Source organism: Oxyura jamaicensis, chromosome 17, assembly GCF_011077185.1.
Source record: "Oxyura jamaicensis isolate SHBP4307 breed ruddy duck chromosome 17, BPBGC_Ojam_1.0, whole genome shotgun sequence".
In the NCBI taxonomy this organism is placed as follows: domain Eukaryota; kingdom Metazoa; phylum Chordata; class Aves; order Anseriformes; family Anatidae; genus Oxyura; species Oxyura jamaicensis.
This window is the reverse complement of record NC_048909.1, coordinates 6,746,598-6,763,939: the sequence shown is the minus strand read 5'-3', so window position 1 is coordinate 6,763,939 and position 17,342 is coordinate 6,746,598. Positions and strand designations below refer to the sequence as shown.

At 56.0% G+C, this 17,342-nt stretch overlaps 1 protein-coding gene across 2 annotated transcripts; it reads right to left on the bottom strand.

Moving 5' to 3' along the window:
• Positions 1-894: 894 nt before the first annotated feature.
• Positions 895-16,181, bottom strand: PLPP7 (phospholipid phosphatase 7 (inactive)). 2 transcript variants are annotated; one of them, XM_035341925.1, is made up of 3 exons: positions 15,809-16,181; positions 11,845-13,318; positions 895-1,720 (listed from the first exon to the last, which is right to left on the bottom strand). In XM_035341925.1, exons 2-3 carry the CDS (start codon positions 12,293-12,295, stop codon positions 1,356-1,358), a joined length of 816 nt encoding a protein of 271 aa, XP_035197816.1. In that variant the 5' UTR covers positions 12,296-13,318; positions 15,809-16,181; the 3' UTR covers positions 895-1,355. The 2 variants fall into 2 exon arrangements, with proteins under 2 accessions (XP_035197816.1, XP_035197815.1); XM_035341924.1 differs by lacking the exon at positions 15,809-16,181 and adding an exon at positions 14,322-14,461.
• Positions 16,182-17,342: the final 1,161 nt, after the last annotated feature.

Sequence of the window (17,342 nt, the reverse complement as noted above, 5' to 3'; positions counted from 1 at the left end):
TGTCTTCTGCTACCTGAAAAAACGTCAAAATCTCCTCTAAAAAGAGGAAAACCACAGAGAACGGGACAGTTCTGTGCAAAATGTGGGATTTTCTTAGCCAGTCGTGAGAGGCGAGCTGTTTCAGCCACAACACGTTGAGTGTGGCCATTACCTGGGCAGAAAACAGCTCGGGAGAAACAACAACAAGGGGGAAAGAACAGCAACAATGGAAGGCAACAGCACCATGTCTGTGTCACACTCCTCATTCAGCATCCTCAGACCACTTCACAGCCATCAATTAGCTCGGCCTTGTAATCAAGGAAGGCCAGGACCGCTCTCCTCTTTTCAAACACGGTTAAACACAAAAACCTTCAGAGTTTTCCTCTCTAACAGGGGTACAGCCAAGCAAGCAGAGCTGGGGGCTGTGGTCCTGGCTGCCTGCCCTCTTGCTGGCTGTACCAGAAAGCGTTCAGGCCTGCAGAAGACTTACCTTGGACGTTCCCATCCACAGCATCATTTGGCATAAACAAAACCATAGCCATGAAGAGGCAGAAAAAACCTCTTTGCTGTGTGTCTAGACCCGCTTTCCAAAACCACCACACCCCAGCACAATGCCTGTTTAATTACCCCCTGCCAGGATGGAAATGGACATCTTGTATTTGTCCCTTAGCAGGCAAAATAAAAGCCACATACCCTCGCGGAGCAGATTGTTGAGCAGGAGCTGAAAGCCTGGCTCCAGAGTGGCACCCGGCAAGGTCCTGAGCACGCCCCCGCACCCACCCACCCAGAGCAAGGGGCCGCGTGTCCCCTGGGAGCCCACGAGGCTGCGGCACCTGCCCCACATTGAACACGAACCTCAGCACCATCCTGAGCTGGCCTTTGTCCCTTCCCTCACCACAAGAACCAAGCAGGGCAGGATTTTTAGGATTATTTATTAACTGCGAAACGCCAGCAGTGCCCTGACTGTACCAGACACAGTCACAGCACTGCGGCCCACATCATTTAGCCTCAAAAACGTTAACGAACGTGTCCTCAGGAGGCTCTCAGGCGCTGCCCATGCTGAGGACGTACCGTGGTGCTGCTGTGAGCCACCCCAAGGCAGACAAGTAGCTCACTTTTCTCACCCGTAAAGCTTAATTTGGTTGCTGTCCAAATATAGTTTGAGAATACGGCCAAAATCACAGGCACGGCCCTTGGGTGCTAAAACCCAACCCATTGCAAGAAACTCTTTTTTCAGGAGGGGAAGCAACATTAAAAAACGCCACTACTCATGGAAGGTACAGCTGTTTCCGACAAACAACACGTAGAAAATACTGGGAGGGAGACTCTGAACGTATCTGCTAGTTTCCAGTGCAAAGGCGCCAAGTCCCCCACGTTCACCAGATCGATATCAACATCTGGCACGTGTTGGAAGACATCCATATCAACTCCACCAGCCGGAACTGCAAGTAGCCGAAAACAAAGCCGGAGAGGACGTCGGTGATGTGGTGCCGTCCGATCATGACGCGGGAAAAGCCCACGCAGAGGGCCCAAAGGACCAGCAGGATGCGGAGGGGGATGGCCAACACCAGGTGGTTGAGGAAGAACTTGGAGAGCATGGCCGCCCGGCTGGCGTGCCCGGCCGGGAACGCGTAGGTGTCCATGGTCAGGTAGTCCAACAAGCCGGGGCTCACGTCGTACGGGCCCTTCCTCTTGGCCAGCTTCTGGAGGCCCGCCACGATCACGATGTCCAGCAGCAGGGCTGCGAAACGAGAGGCGAGGAGGAGAGGTCAGAGGCAGAAGCAGAGTCAAGGGCAGTTTTCAAGGCAGAGCGTGGGAGGGTTGTGGCAGTTCTGGCCCGGTGCGTGCTGCAGGCAGCCCCCGTCACCCTCGGATCACCACCTGGGTGCTAGCTACCCCCCCAGCTCGCCCGTGAGCAGGCGAGCACCGTTATCACCACCGCGCAGAGGAGGAACCCCAACCGCAGAGGCCAGCGACCTGCCTGGGGAGGAAGAAAGCAGCCGGCGAAGCTAAAATTAAAACTGCCGGCCCTCCTCTTGAAGCTCCAGGCTGCGTGCTCCTGTTCTGTCCATGGGAGGCCTTGTGCCAGCAGGACGCACCCGTGCCCACAGTGCGGTCACCCCATGCCACCACACGTCCTTCCCCAGTGCAAAGTCACCCGCAAGCAGCATGCCTCCCCCTGCCCTGAGCCTGGTCGCACCGAGCTGCTGGATTTCACTAAGGAAAGAGCATCAGGAGATGGCGAGGCAAGGGAAAAGTCATGCAATTAAGAAAAACGGCTCCTGTGTTAGAAACAGCACCTGGGTGTGCAGATGTGGAGCCAGAAGGGATCCCCCCTGCCTGCCCTTTTGCCTGCCAGAAAGGCAGGCAGGGGAACAAACCCCCCAGCCCAGCAAGCACAGGCTGGTGGCAGCAGGGACAAGGTCCTCGCAGCTCCAGGACTCAGCACCACATCACCTTTTGTCCTTAACTGCTCCGGAGTGAAACCCATCAGCACTTTCTCCTCCTCCTCCTCCTCCTCTTCATCCCACCCCTTCCCCTGGCCAACAGCCCCATCAATTAATTTCCTAGCATTGATTTTTTGTTTCTCCTAAATCCCCTCCTCTGCTTTTCCCCGGCCCTCCTAATTAGGCAGAGTGCTGATTTCAGCTCCTGACGGCGATGCCAAGGAGACGTGCACAGCCGCGGGCACAGCCTGCTGCGCCTGCAGGAAGGAGGGGGAGCAGCACCCGCTCCCCTCGGAGCACCCCGACGGGTCCCAGGCATTCGGTGCACCCGCTATAGACCTTCCCCCGCTGAATCTGCCCGTAGCTCAGAGCACAAACATTTCAGATACACACATTCACCATTGTCTGTCGTTATTTTGCACCTCCAAGATTTTTTTTTGTCTGGTCAGAGGTGGTGTCAGGGCAGCTCGAGGGAGGCAGGTGTGTGTGCACGGGGTGCACGGAACAAACCGAATTATATTCCTTTCATTCAGAGGATGCATAAAATGGACCTTCAGCACTGCTAGGTTAGATTTTCATCAAACGGTGCCCAGAAAGCAGGAAGCCTCATTCGCTCCCGCTTCATGATCTGAAGGCACGGCAGCATTAAAACCGGGGGTTAATTTGCCGTTAAAAGAAAAAACAGAACCAAAACCAAGATTGCTCCACCAGGTGCTTTTTCTGTCACTTCCCCCTGCACTTTCTGTTCCCTGCAGGCTGCACGCCCCAGGGAAGCAGCCTCCGCAGCACCCCTGCCCCAGCCCCAGGCGTGGGGGGGTCCCATCGCCCTGCCCTGCCCGGGGGGGACAACCAATTCCCGTCCTTCCCCAGCAGGCACCAACGCTGCCATCGCTCAGCCGCCCCAGCCCGGCTGCTGTCCCCTTGCAGTTCCTTGACCTACATACCTGCTCGGACTCGGGCTCCGCTGACTTTTTCCCTGCTGCTGTTTCAGCTCAGCACAAGTAAAATCCTCCTCCAGGCAGGCAGACAACACACCGCGATGGGGGGGCTTTATCGGCAGCACCCGCGGGCAGTGCAGCTGCAAGGGGGGGGCTCTGCGCTCCCAAAGGTGCCCGCAGGCCACCCAAAGCCGACCGCAGCCCTGGATGTTTGCAAACCAGCAGCTTCACCCGTCCCTAAAATGGGGACATGCACGTTGTCCAGACCGGGAGGACCAAAGGTTGGAGGAAAAAGAGCCCCAGGAGGGAAATGGGAAGGAGCCCACCACTGATTTCGTGGCCTGCCCTTGCTGGAGATGGCCAGGGCTGTCAGGCAGCAAAGAGGGCTGAGATGAGAGGAGCAGGGAGCTGTGGAGTTAAGCCTTTGTCACCATGCTCTTCCCACACGTGTGGGTAGAATTGGATTGAAAACACAGCAAAGCCACCAAAGGAAGGATTTGCTCTCGCCCATCGCTCCTTTCACGTTTGTCTCAAAAGGGCCAGAGTTTCCCCTCTGCCCCGGCTATTAAGGGAAGCACAGCAAAACCATCCGATCACCCCAAGCTCTATTAACATCCCAAACTTCCTTAAAGCACAAACCCAAGGAGCGAGTCTTGTCTGACTGCGACAATTTTAGCATCAGAGATCACCTTGGTATTGTAAATAGCCAACATCTGGCATCAGACGCACAGTAAATGAGCTAAAAGCAAGCCCCCTGGGCAGACATTTTATGTCTATTAATAAGAGAAGGAAAACAATTAACTGCCTTGCTCCTACCACTAAACGTCAGGAGCCCATTATGAGCAGAGAGGCAAGCCCTGCGCAGGCAGGGCACAAGGACAAACTCCACATTGGGCCTTAGCAAAGCCAAGCCAGCTCCCAGCTCTCTCCTTGAAGGGGAGCCGAAGCAGCTGGATGTCCCTGTCCCTGCCAGGTCCCCTGTGATCGTGGCGGGGGTGAGGGCAGCACTGGCTGCCCATGGGCATCGCTTGCCCGGGCTGGAGCCAGGCTGCATCTCCTGGGGCCTGGGCAGACTCCAGCTGAGCTGTTAACACAAACACGTTAACAAACCCCCAGCTGAAAAACAGCCTGGGCGCAGTGCTGAGGGAGAGAAAAACAGGAGAAAGCCAAAAAAGCCTTTGGCCTCATCTGTTCCTGCAGCACGGAAACGCAGGACTTCGCGCACATGGGACCGCTGGAGGAGCCAGGACAGCTCTCAGCCCAGCCACGAGGAGCCGGGCACACGGGAGAAGAAAAGGGGGATTTTGGTGACATGAAAGAGATGCAGAGCGAGCACATCCCGAGCCCAGTAGGCCCCCGGGCATGGCAGCAGACGGGCTCGTCCCCTGCCCATATTAAAGCGGGGACAAGGCAGGCAGCAGCTCAGTGCCTGGACGCAGCAGAAGCCTGCCGCCTGTTTTGTCCCCGGTCCCACTGTGCCAGAGGCCACATGGCCCTGTGGAGCACACACGTGCCCCCAGCCACGCTGGCTTTGAAGGTGCTTTGCTTCCCAGATTAGCCAACTTCAGACAAACGTCACCCTTCCTACGAAACAGTTCCTTTCGCTCCACAAGTAGAATTACTTTTCCTTCCCCAAATTTTGTTTTGAACTTTATCTGTTCAGTTTTTACTTTCACGCCCCATCCTACTGCTTCTGAAATGATCTTCCCAAATCTCCTGCAGGCATTAGGCTCCCTGACCTGGAAAACGAACCGTTTGCAGCCTTGACTGGTTGACACTAACGCAAGGTGCAGGTTCCAGAGCACCCACACCCGCTCCCTCGTGGAGCCGCTGGCAGCTGGATGAGCTCCACTCCTCTGGAAGTGAACTCCTCTCCTTCATTTTCTTCCCCAAACGTGGTACCATTAGGTGCAAGAACTGGCAACAACTCACAGATGGCACGACACGGTTACGAGGCAGTGAATCAGGCACTGCAGCGTTTTGGGGAGGTTATTTTTCAGCTGAACAAGCAGCAGAGAGTTCTGGGCACTGGGTGCAGGGCACGCTGGGGTAAGTGGCCACAGGGAGGTGAAGGAATGGCAGAAATCAACATTGTGCAATTAATTAAAAAATCCCCAACGACTGAGAACAGACTCTCTGCGCTCTAGAAGATCAGAAACAGCCCCGAATGTATGCACAGGCTGCCTGGAGCTCTCCCTTTTTGGAAATCCCCCATGGGTGCTGGGCAGTTTGTATCTCAGCACCCGCCCTGCTGGGGCTCTGCATGGCCTGGGGACAAGGGGTGGCTGCAGTGACAAGGGCTCATGCTGATGGAGGAGATGAGCTGAGCAGCTCACGGCAATGCCCCGTGAGCACCCAGCTGCCTCCCAGAAGGGCTGCAGGAGCCAGCGATGTCCCCGCGCTCGGTGCCAGCGGTGCCTGCAGCAGCATCCCGGGATGAGCACGCACGGAGCTCAGTCTCAGCACTGCTTAGGCTTGTGCTTACACCTCACTGCCTTCAATAAAGCAAAATGGAAAATAAATAAATACATTTTAAAAATTAGGGGTTGATTCTCTGGGGCTCACAGGGCCTCCAACCTTCACCTCACAGTGCTTTAAAGACCCAGTGCAGCGAGGTCGTCCGGCGTCCCTGTATGCACGGAAACGGAGGCTGAGGCCAGAACTGCAGTTTAGGCAAAAACACGGAGCTTTCTGCCAACCGGAGGAAGAAGAGAGAGGTGAAACTACTCCCCCCTCACCATTGCTGTCCTCCACCAAGCCCAGCCTGGACCCATCGGTCTCCCTGCCCCTGCTGCTCCAGCTGCTCATCCCACTGCCTTCTGCGCCTCCGTCCGGCCTCTGCTCCTGCCGAGGTTTTGGGGCCGAGCCCCCCTCACCCTTTTCTAGGGACGCCCCTCGGGGCAGAGCCCTGCTCAGCTGCCCGGCAGGGCTGGCAGCGCAGCAGGCAGGCAGCTCTCGGCCCTTCGCAGCGCTGCGGCGGGGGCACGGGGAAGCTGCTGGGGAGTGACAGACACGAGCATGACTCATTTCCCTTGTTTATTCCCCCTCTTCCCATTCAGCAACCCTCGCACTTCTTTTCTCTTGCAATCTGCATTCAGACTGGGGATGGGTTTGCCTGCTGGCTCTGCACAGAGGCTCGGCTTTGAGCTCCCTGCGGTTCTCCAAAGGCTGCAGACGGGGACGTGGGGCTCACGCCGTGCTCAGCACCAAACAGGCAGGATAAGACCTCGGTGCTGAGCAAGGGGCCAACAGAGAGATCCTGTGCTGGTCCCTGGAAATATTCCCTGTGCCTGCTCCAGCCTCTGTGAAACGGGCCCTGGGCTGTCACCGACTGTCCTCTGTGCAAAGGGACACTGCAGGCACTGCCTGCCCTGCAGAGGAACGCACTTGCTGTACAGTGAGCAGGCGAGGAAGGGAAGGGGGCAGGGAGGGCAGGCGAGCTGGGCACCACTTGCTGTTTGGAGCTGCCCGAGCTCAGCAGGGATACAGGGGGACGGCATCCACCAAATAACCAGGGACTTTAACTGCAGCGTCTGGGCAGGACAACAAGGGGCGGATTAGCAGCCTGATGTGAAGAGGAATGTTTAATGTCAGGCTGGACCTGGTGCTGGATGCAGGGAGAGGGCATCTGCGGTGCTCCCTCTGGCACCCACCATGGGTCGGTCACGCTGGGTTACTCACCGCTTACATCCTCCTGCCCTCTGGGCAGATGTGCTGCAACCCTGCTGAGATGCCAGCAGGCACTGGCAGGGCAGCAGGGCTGGGGCTGCACCTCCTCCACGTGTCCAGCTTCACGGGGAAGGGATGAAGTGAAGGCTGGGAGCAGTCCCAAAGCAGGGGACACGCTGCTGGGCTGCTCGCTCCTTCCCTGCTGAAATGCTATCTAACTGCGCCGTCTAGCTCAGAAAATCCCCAGCCTCACAGTGGGAAAATGAAAGGGAAAAAACAGACACATCTGGCCCCAAACCATCTCTGGGGCTCTCAGCTTAGCAAGCTCCGCTGCATACAGACTGATCCATCTGCCAGCGCAGCTCCCCGTCCTCTCTGCTGGGGCTGGGCTGCCGAGCCCCGAGGCTCATCAGGATGAGCTTGTCCGTGCTGCCTGGGCATTTAATCTACTCAGTGACCTTTAACAGCCACGGGCTGTACAGCGATCTGAATTTTCACCTCACAGACTCCAAAGGAAAGCATCCCCACAGATGAAGTACCTGCGTGCTGCTAAAGGAGGAACAGGGGGTCTCAGGGGACCTGGTGAAGACATTTCATCTCTCTCTTTCCTCCCTGACCTACCATTCCTGCCAGCCTGCTCCTGCTTGGAGGCTGCATGGGCGGATTGCGGAGTCCCGTCCCTATGTATTTATAAATACAAATACATTTATAAATACATACATTCTGCTCATGACAAAGTCCCAGTTCTGCAGGGGGCTGTGCCTCAGCGTATTATGGCTTGGATCCCAACCAGCCTAGCGCTAGGTCTGCATCCAGGGAGAAGGCTGGAGAGAGCAAGGACTGACTTCTGGCCGAGCTCCAGGCCTGGAGAAGTGACCCTGGCCTCCCCTCCTTTCCTCCTCCTGTGGCAAGTGACCCATCCTCAGCCTGCTGCGCTGCTCCCCACGACGTGCCCGTGGCACTGTTTTCCAGCACGCCAGGTTTCAATACCTGTTTCACAAAGCCATGACCAAAGCACACAAACACATCTCCGTGCAAGTGTTAACCAACCAGCTATCCTCCTACAAAGGAATGGACCACAGCTAAAAAATGCAAAGGATCACTGTGATGGGTGGCAGTTTGGCTCTGAACACAACAGGGGCACTTCACCGAAAGCACCGCTTTGAGTAGATCACCATAGTCCATCTCCGTCACTCTAAGAAGGTGCCTGGATCTGGAAAGACCATCAGTCTAACGAGATCAGTCTGTTCAGCTTAATGAATAGGAGGTGAAGAGGTGACTTGAGCGCTATCCAAAATATTGAAAGGCAGAAGGGATGCTGGATAAAAGAGCTACTCAGCTGAAGAGACAAAGGTATGCAGAGGCAGCGGAGGGAAGGGAACAGTCAAACTAAGAGCGAGGCACCGGGAAGAACACCTACCACTGCAGTGCTATAGAAATGGTTCTGACAAGTTCACCGCCACTTGAAATTTTACATCTGATTGAGTGTTTGGGTTTTTTCCCTTAGCGAACTGAACGGGAATAAATTAAGGGATGTGCTACCGCCTGTATTTTGCCGTGGGTTAGATCAATGATCCAAATGTTCTTTGCTGGCTTTGCAGTCAATGAATCACTAAATTTGGATCCATATCCTCACCAGATGGATCAGAACCAGAAACCAAGGTACTGCTTTCCCTCAGGGTTTAACGGCGCTTCTGTCTGGTTCTAGAGCAGCTCTGGTAGTTTTAGGGGGAGTTTTGTACCTGTTTTCCCCCTGAAAGCTCGATTGCAAAGTTCAGATGATTTTCTAAGCACATCAGTTCTCATGACATCCTTGCAGAGGAAAGTTTGAATGGTCCTAAAAGTCCCAACACAGGCAAACAACTAAAATGAACTTAAACTGGGGGGTTTCCTGAGTCACGATTTTCTCGATGTGGCAGAGGGGGAGCAGACTTTCTTCCTGACTCTTTCACAGCCAGTGCTGGCAACACTGAGACAGTCTTCCTGAAAGCACATTCTGGCAGAGGGATTTTGACAGTGGGCACAGATATCTGATTTCTTCCATCTTTTCAGTAACAGGCTGTGACTGTGCTTCTCTGGCTGTTTGGCATTTGCTGGAAAAAGATTACGATGAGAAGGAGAATCAATAAATTCCATCACAGATGACAACTGTGGAGGGAAAACATTGCTGGGGGTTGCTAATCAACATCAGCAGTTGGGAGGGATGGAGCGTCCCAGGGAGGGAGGTCAGAACCCCTCACCCTAAATGCTCCCACGCGTCTTGGCAAAGATCCTACCAAGAGCTCCTCCGGCGCAAGTGCCCCCCCTCCATCTGCAGTGGTGCTCCTGCCAGGTTCCCGGTCCCATTTCAGCAGTCTCCTGTCTCCTCGCCTTGAAAGCCTGATTGCAAAACCTAAACAAGTGCTCTATGATGGGCTGGCTCCCTGCCCAGAGACTGCATCAGAAATTCTGCTTGATGTATCAAACCCTGAGCAAGCCGCGGGGAGGGAGGAGAGCCAGGGGAGGTAAAGAAGGGGTGCTGTAGACAACCCCGACTTCCCTGCTCCCCTCCCTCCAGGACACCAGGGAAGCACCAGGGATGCTCCCTTCCCTTTAACCTGTCCCCAGCTAGAAGGACTTTACACCACAGCCTGCTGGATCTCAACTCAGGGAAAAAAAACAGTGAGAGGGACCCGGGATGCCAGATGCAGCATCACACCCTTCCTATCAGCTCAAGGGACCGCATCTCGCGTGGTTGGTCTGGGTCTGCAGACCCCACGCTCCCCTGCTGGACTCCTTCGTCCATCAGCAATGCAGGTGTTACGGCAGTAGCTGCTCTGATACTAGGAGCTCCTGACTGCAATCTTAAATATCAAGCCAAGGCCACGCTCACAGCAGAGATCCTGCTCTGCAGGGTGACACAAGCTCTGCCGAGGACGCTGACAAGAGAGGCTCCGGGCACCTTGGTCAGTGCCACCAGGCAGCGTGGTCTGCAGGGGGACAAAGAATCACAGAGCATCCCGAGCTGGAATGGACCCATAAGGATCATCAAGTCCAACTCCTGGCACCATACAGGTCAACCCAAAAATTCAAAGGAGGCTCTTTGGAGGCTGCCAGACCTACAGAGCTGTCATGTTGAGCCGTGAGCTACCCCTTCACACAATTTAACCTGTTTCTCTTTTGGCAGGCATGGACAAGGGAAGGGAGCAAGAAACCAAGACTTCAGAAACCCCAAGCTGCCCTCAGCAGCACCTTTGAGCTGAGGAGACCCAAAGATGCAGGGCTGAGCTCTCCCAGCCTTCATCCAACACTCTAAATTTCAATGCAACCAGGAGCTGGCTTTGCATTTGGTCTCCTCAATGGCAGTGGAAGAGCGAGAAGACCTTTATTGGTTTTAAGCCAAAAGCGGCATTAGCTCTTCATAAAGATCTCAAATATTTTGGAGTCAAAGAGGTCAGTTTTCAGGCTCCAAAACTGTCAAAGGCTCTCAGGTCAACAGACCTCTGGAAACTGCTGGTTGATGCAGGCCGCCTCCTATTTCATCCTCATGCCCTTTTAAACTGAGCTTTTTTTCTCCATGAGGGTTTGACCCAGAGCACCGGGCAGTCCCTGGAAGAACTGCTGATGCTATTCTGGCTCCCTCCCCGCCACAGCCTCCCCTTGTTAGATGTCACAGCACGGGGATGGTCTCTTTCAAAGGCAGAGGGGAGAAAAAGTGGCCACAACTGTGCTTTTCAAGCCAGTTTAGCGCAATCACTGCCCTATCTGAAGGATGAACTTCTGAAAAAAAAAACTGGGGCCGTGCTGCAGAACGTATCGTATCGCAGGCAGTCCCCAAGAACAGGACGTCCCTTTCCTGAGGTGCCTACTGCAGGCTCCCTGAAAAGCAAAGGCCTAAATCTAACGTCAATTCCTCGTACCGACCAAAAGTGGGAGCTCCATGGGCTGGTTTTTAGGGGAGGGTGAAATGCCGGGGTGATCTCAGCTGGATGAGCTAGCAATTAGTCATAAAAAAAACCAAACATGATAACCAGGCCACAGGCCAAAGGCAGAAGAGAGAGAAGAGCAAGTGCCTCAGGTGGACGTGGGCAGGGTGGGCTGGGGCCTGGATGCGGGGCAAGTTGTGTCCAGTCCCCAGGAGCAAGGAGACCGAGCACCCCACAAAAAAACAGGGCTGGCAGGAGAGATCTGATCCATCGTAACAGCCTCTGGGTCAAGCTAGCGCGTGGAAACGGGGCCAGCAGCAAGAAAGGTCCTCCTGGGACAAGGGATGCAAGATCAAGTGGCAGCAGGGAAGGAGACAGGACTCCCCTGAGTGGCTGCGGAGACATGGGGCCAGGGTCTACACAAGGAGGTACAGAGGGGATGGAAATGTGTTTTTCTTGAGGATATCTTCTGTCTCTGATCCACACATTGAGATTAAAATCTTTATGTTTTCCCCAACCTGACAAACCACCAAGGCAGAAGACCGCAAATCAAGGGCACTGCTGCTGGTATCCACCTGCACATCACAGACACTTTCTTGGCCCAACTTGGACCAACCCTGCCTCGTACAGGGCCGAGGATCTGCCCCTGCCCTGCGGGTATGGCTGGCTACTGGGATCCATTCCACCCCCTTACAAAACTTTTTGCAGCATCCATCTCCCACCGTACCCAGCACCGTCCCAAAGCTGCCAAGGTGGCTGATAAGTACAGCATTCGCCCAAAAGGTCACTGCCTGCTGCCTGACCCCACTGGCGACGGGAGCAGTCAGAGGAGGAGTCCCAGTGCTGCTGTCCCTTGTGACTAGGGCTGGGCTTTCCCGGTGGGAAGGAAGGAGCTTTGCCACTCACCTAGCAGCAGGTTCATGAGGACCTCCTGGCCTGCCAGCGTGCTGCTCTTCACCAGGCAGATGAGCGTGCCCGCGATCCAGGGGATCCCGTGCCCCGTTATCCCCAGGAGGTTGATCATGGAGCGGGCGCCTCCCCAGGACGACGCTCTGTTGGCGCACACTCCCAGCCGCTTGGACATGCAGATGTCGATGGCCAGCAGGGAGTTGAAGGCGATTCCCTTGAAGGAGGGGTTGAGCTGCATGCAGTCCTCTTCGGGCAGCTGCTGCGACTGCCTCCGCTCCTTGGGGCTGCTGTTCTGGGGGCCGGCTGCTCCCGCCTGGCCGCTCTGCTTCCTCCCCTGGCTCCTGCTCTCCTGGGTCCCTTTCAGGGGCTGGTTCAGGGAGAGGAACTCAGCCCTGTTCAGGACATTGCTCCTGTCTCGCGCCCTGGACCGTGGCTGGGATGCTGGCATTGCAGTCTCTCGCTAACGGAACCTGCTTTGCAAACACCGGGAAGGAGAGAAATCCCTCTTCTCCCAGCGGAAAGCTTCCCCCACTCCCACCCTCAGGAGCTGGGGATTTGGGAAGCTACAAAGGTTCCCCTCGGTTGCAGTTGCCCCCAGCACAGACTGCAGCTGTTAAATATAGAGTAAGGAATGCACATGGCTGTTTACTTCATGGGCCTAGCAAGCTTGGAAGGAAAGTTAATGCCAGGCTTGGCAGCCACTCCAGTGCCAGGGAAAAAGGTTAAACAGCCAATAGATTGGAAGAAGAGGAGGGAAATGCTTTGTGCCAAAGGTTGGTTGCTTCTGGTCTGGTCTATTTAAATCTTCCAATTACTTATTCCCCTGGGCTGCAAGGGAAACTGGGAAATGTAGTTTTTTTTTGGCACAGTAATTCATATTTTAGTATCAGAGCATCAGCGCTGGAAGAGATCACGGTGCTCCGGTGGCTGCCAGGGCAGGCAATGCAGCCTGGTTCCCAGCCTCTGTGCTGGGCATCACTTGGGGGCTTTCCTGCAAGAGGCCTCACCTGGCTATCTCCTGGTTTTGTCCGTCCTGCCACGTCTCACCCCTGCTAGGGCACCCTAAGTAATATTTCTTTCTCCCTGGCACGAACACCTCCCGAGCATCACCAGCCCCATCCTCTCCCCCCGCTCAGCATGCATCCCCGCAGCTCCTCCATCACCACCCCTGCCTGCAGCCCGAGGAGAAGCAGCACCTGCCTCTTGATTAAAAGAGACGCGGCGCCGCTAATGAATTCCCATCCCCCTGCCCCCGGCGCTGAGCGTGCCCTAAATACCGCACTCGTTTCTGCCGTGTCATCCAGCATCGCAGCTCCGGCGCTGAAAGCAGGTGACAGGCGCTGCTGCGTCCCCGAGCTGTGGCTGCGATCAGCAGTGGCCCCGTCGGAGCTGGCACCGGGGCTCAGTGATGAGGAAGGGTCCCCACGGCATGGGCTGGATGCTGCGGGATTGTGCCGGGCCCTGGGGAGTCCTGCAGCGGGGAGAGGAAATGATGAATATTGCACCAAGCAGCGACACAGGCACGTCTCTTGGTACCAGTGATATTTACCTATGTAAAATTATAAAGGTCAATATTACAAGAGGTAACACTGGGAATCATCCACATATCTTTGAGAGCCTTATCTGAAACCTACAGGAGAGCTTATGTGCTAAATGGAAGGTGGTCCTGGCTTTCTAAGATAATAAAAACTTTGCACTTTTTTGCACTTATTATCCATAGTTCTCAAAATACTTTAGCTGAGCCAGTCCTCCAGCCCATGCCCGTCTGACAGACACAGGCCCAGAGAGGCTGCTGCAGCATTTGGCCACGTAAATCAGTGCTGGAAGTGCTGAGGAGCCTTTGCTCACCCTTGTGTTTTGCTTATGAATCAAAGGAAAATAATACACATCAACTTATTTCTGAACCACATCCTCCGGGAACTTACCCTGAGCCTGTGATGATGACCATAGCCGTGGGAAGAGCTCTTCCCCTCCTTACCCAGCCCAGCACCACCAGCTCCTTTCAGCTCAGGCAGCAAATTACTGCTCGGGGCCAAGGCAGTCCAGGAGCACACGTTAATGCTACCCCAGCACCTACCAGCTCTTGCTTGCTCGCCGCCTGCCCAGCTGCATTCTTATGCTATCAGGCAGGTCAGTGCCCTGTCCCTGTGGCCCCGTCCCCTGCTGCTATCCTGCTGCGAGGCTCCGAGGCACGTGGAAAATCTCAGCCTGCTTGACACCAGCCAGTGTGATATTGGGAATATCAGGACTTGTGGCAGTACTTTACCATAGCTGTCACCTCCCTGCCGGACGGCTTCGCCACTTCTGCAGCTCACAGCAGCACGGGGTGCCTTGCAAGCAAGCGGCTGCGAGCAGAGGGTTAACACGGTGGTGGCCAGGAGCATGCAGAAATAGAAAGGCTCCTCGCCTCTCGTGCCGGGGATGCTGAGCTATTACTGAGCACGTTCCTTGGAGCTGTCCCTGGGAAAAAATACCTTGAAAGCACCAGGAGCTCATTTCATCCCGTGCCTGTCTGTTCCTCTGACCCCTGATGCAGGCACAGGGGCTGCTCTGCCTTGCACACACCAGGGGCCAGCCCCAGCCACTAGCGGGGAAGGAGATGAGGAGGAAGCACAGCCCAGGGCAGGCGCGCTGTTAACATGCCCTCGTTGAGAGGAACAGGAGAGGAAACAACTTGGTGTCCCATTTGCGGTGGTGATTTTCCTTTGCCATGGCTGAGATGAGGAAGGGGAGACCCTGCCTTTCGGCAAACCTGCAGGGTTTAAGGCGGGGGAACAACAGCAGGAGCGGGCCCGGCAGAAGGAAACGCAACTCCCAGCATCGCCAGATGCTCCTAATTGTTACTTATCACAGCTTGGCCTCAAAAGCCAATCTCCAGCAATTTCATCAGCGAGCACCAGGCTCATGGGCACAGGAGCCGCTCTGTGCACAGCTTAGTGCAGCCGCTCTTGGGCGAAGTGCACTAATTCCTTAATCACACAACAGTGTGATGGAGACGGGCACGGCCAAAAAACAAGGAAAGCTCCAGCCGAAGATGAAAAGCTGATTTAATTAGACTGAGATAATGCAATTTCCTAGTTGACCAGAACACCAGAGATTGCCAAGTTGAAGCAAGACCTGGCTGGAGCGGCGGTGAAGCTGGAGTCTCAGAACATGCAGCTTCACCCAGTGCATAATGCTCCGGGAAACTGTGACAAGCTTGTTTGAAAAGTGTGAAAGAGTCTTGGAGATGTCAAAGTATTTCAGCACCTTCTGGAGGTTGCTGAAGAAACTGGATTTTTTATTTGGAGATGCTCATTTCATTCTTTCCTGTACTTTGAGTTGTTTGTTTGTGACTTGAGCGTGTTCTTAATTTCTCTCTCTGTTACGGGGCTAGGAACAAGGGCGGTGCCCTTCTCAGAGATCCCACAAAGTTTAACGCAGATAAATATTTAGCCAGTACTTTGAGAAACACACAGAGGGAAACCAAGATGTTACCCTATGGTTCTTCCACCCGCTGCCTCTCAATTTGCTCAGAGGGCTCTGTGCACGCTGTGGCGGTGCCTCAGGCTGGGAAGGGCAGGAGTCAGCAGGCAGGAGGTGAGGACCCCAGAGCCCTGAAGGCCAAGCGCTGGGGGCAGGACCCCCCCGGGACCTCAGAGCCAGCAGGAGCAGCCTCCCCTCGTCCTGGGGCATTCACCTGTCAGGATCACCCAGTAGCTCCAGTCCTTCCTACCTGCTGCAGGGCAGACAACAAGTGCACGGACGCTGGGAAACACCACGCACGGCGTGAGCTAATCCTGCTTGCTGTGAGCACGGGGCAGGAGGAAATAAAGGACGCTTTGCTCTGTGCAAAGCCATCCTTCCTCCTCGGTGACCCAGGTTTCCCACTCAGAAAAGAGCCAAGGTGCGTGCACGTGGAGCTGCGAGGATACTCGGCACCCTGCAGCTATCGCTGAGTGCCCCAGCACCCACACCTCACCCGGTGCTGAGCTCTCTGCAAGCCATCGCCTCAGCTGGGTGACGGTCAGCAGGAAAGGCCAGCCGCAGTGCTAATCAAAACATCCGTGCCAGAGGTTTACAACTTCCCCACAGGCCACTGCTGCCTCAGACACCTCTCAGCACCCACTCCTCAGTCCCTTTGCTGCTACCAAGAGCATTTCTTTGCATTTCTAGTTGCTGGAATCGCAGCTCATCCAGCCCAGGGCTGCAGGTTTTGCAAATAAGGAGACTGCTCCTGCACTGAATCTATCAGCCAAGCTCCAGCTGGGGGAGAAAAACCTTCACCTGCAGAACCAAGAGAAAATACATTGCATTTAAGTGAGAGGGAAGGAGAGGGGAAAAAGGAGAAGGAGGGAGAGAAGGAGAGGGAAGAAGGAGAGGAGGAGAGAAATAAAAAGAGAAGGAGAGAGAGAAGGAGAGGAGAGGGAGAAGGAAAGAGAAGGAAAAAAAGAAGGAGAGAAGGAAAGAAGGATGGGGAGAAGGAAAGGAGAGAGAGAAGGAGAGAAAGAAGGGGAGAAGGGGACGAGAGCAGGAGGGAGCCCTTATCTCTAAGAAACTACATTACCCACAAGCCGCGGAGGCGTGGGAGGAAATGCTGCTCTGCAAAGGAGGGCTAGCTCCAACAGCTGCAGTTTAAAAGAGAAACCCAGGGGGAGGGATGGGAGGGAGGGAGCGGCGGAGGGCGGCCGGCAGGGGCAGGGGGGACCGGCCGGTGTCCTGCTGCTCGCCGGGGCGGCGGCGGCGCTGCGGGGCGCGGATGCCCGGGGGAGGCAGCGGCGGGGCCAGCGGGGGCCAGGCGGGGCAGGGGGCGACTTGCGGCAAAGTTTGACCCGGCCGCGATGCCTCCGATGCTGCCGGTGCAGGGGGAGCATCCCCCCCCCAGCTCCCCCCCGCTCCGCCGCAACCCGGCGCCGTCCCCGGCTGCATGAGCGCGGTGCGAGAGAGGAAGCTTGCGGCAGCCAAGAGGCGGAGGCACCGATCCTGCTCCTCTCACCCCCCCGGGTACACAGCGGAGAAGGCGAAGGAGAGGAGGAAAAAAAAAAAAAATCCATCGCCGAGGAGCCTCTCCCCCCCCAGCCACCCGCCCCTCTCCCGGCGCTCCTCACCCCCGCAGCGGTGAGCCCGGCAGCTCGCCGGGGGCTCGGCGGGATGCTGGGGGGGCGCCCCCGGCCCGCAGCACCCCCCCGTGTGCGGGGCAGCCCCGGCGGCAGCCCCTGAGCCCCGCAGGCTGAGCCCGCAGCAGCAGCAGGAGGAGGAGGAGGAAGGTCGGACACCCCTGCGGACGCCGCTCGCCCAGGAGGAGGAGGAGGAGGAGGAAGGCCGGACCCCCCCCCCCTCCCCGGGATGTCACGGGAGGCGATTGTGCAGCGCTGAGCGGCCCCAGGGCGGGGGCAGCGGGGGGGGCTCGCCGCCGCCTCCTGCCCCGCCGCACAGCCCCGCCGAGCGCCGCCGGGATTTATGGTGCCGGCTATTTCTAAGGGGGAAGGAATTAACCAAAAAAAAAAAAAAAAAAA

Coding starts and splice junctions, on each gene's coding strand:
- PLPP7 (XM_035341925.1), bottom strand. CDS start 12,295: ATGCCAGCATCCCAGCCACGGTCCAGGGCGCGAGACAGGAGCAATGTC. Junction 1,721..11,844: donor CCTCATGAACCTGCTGCTAG/GTGAGTGGCAAA, acceptor CTCGTTTCGCAG/CCCTGCTGCTGGACATCGTG.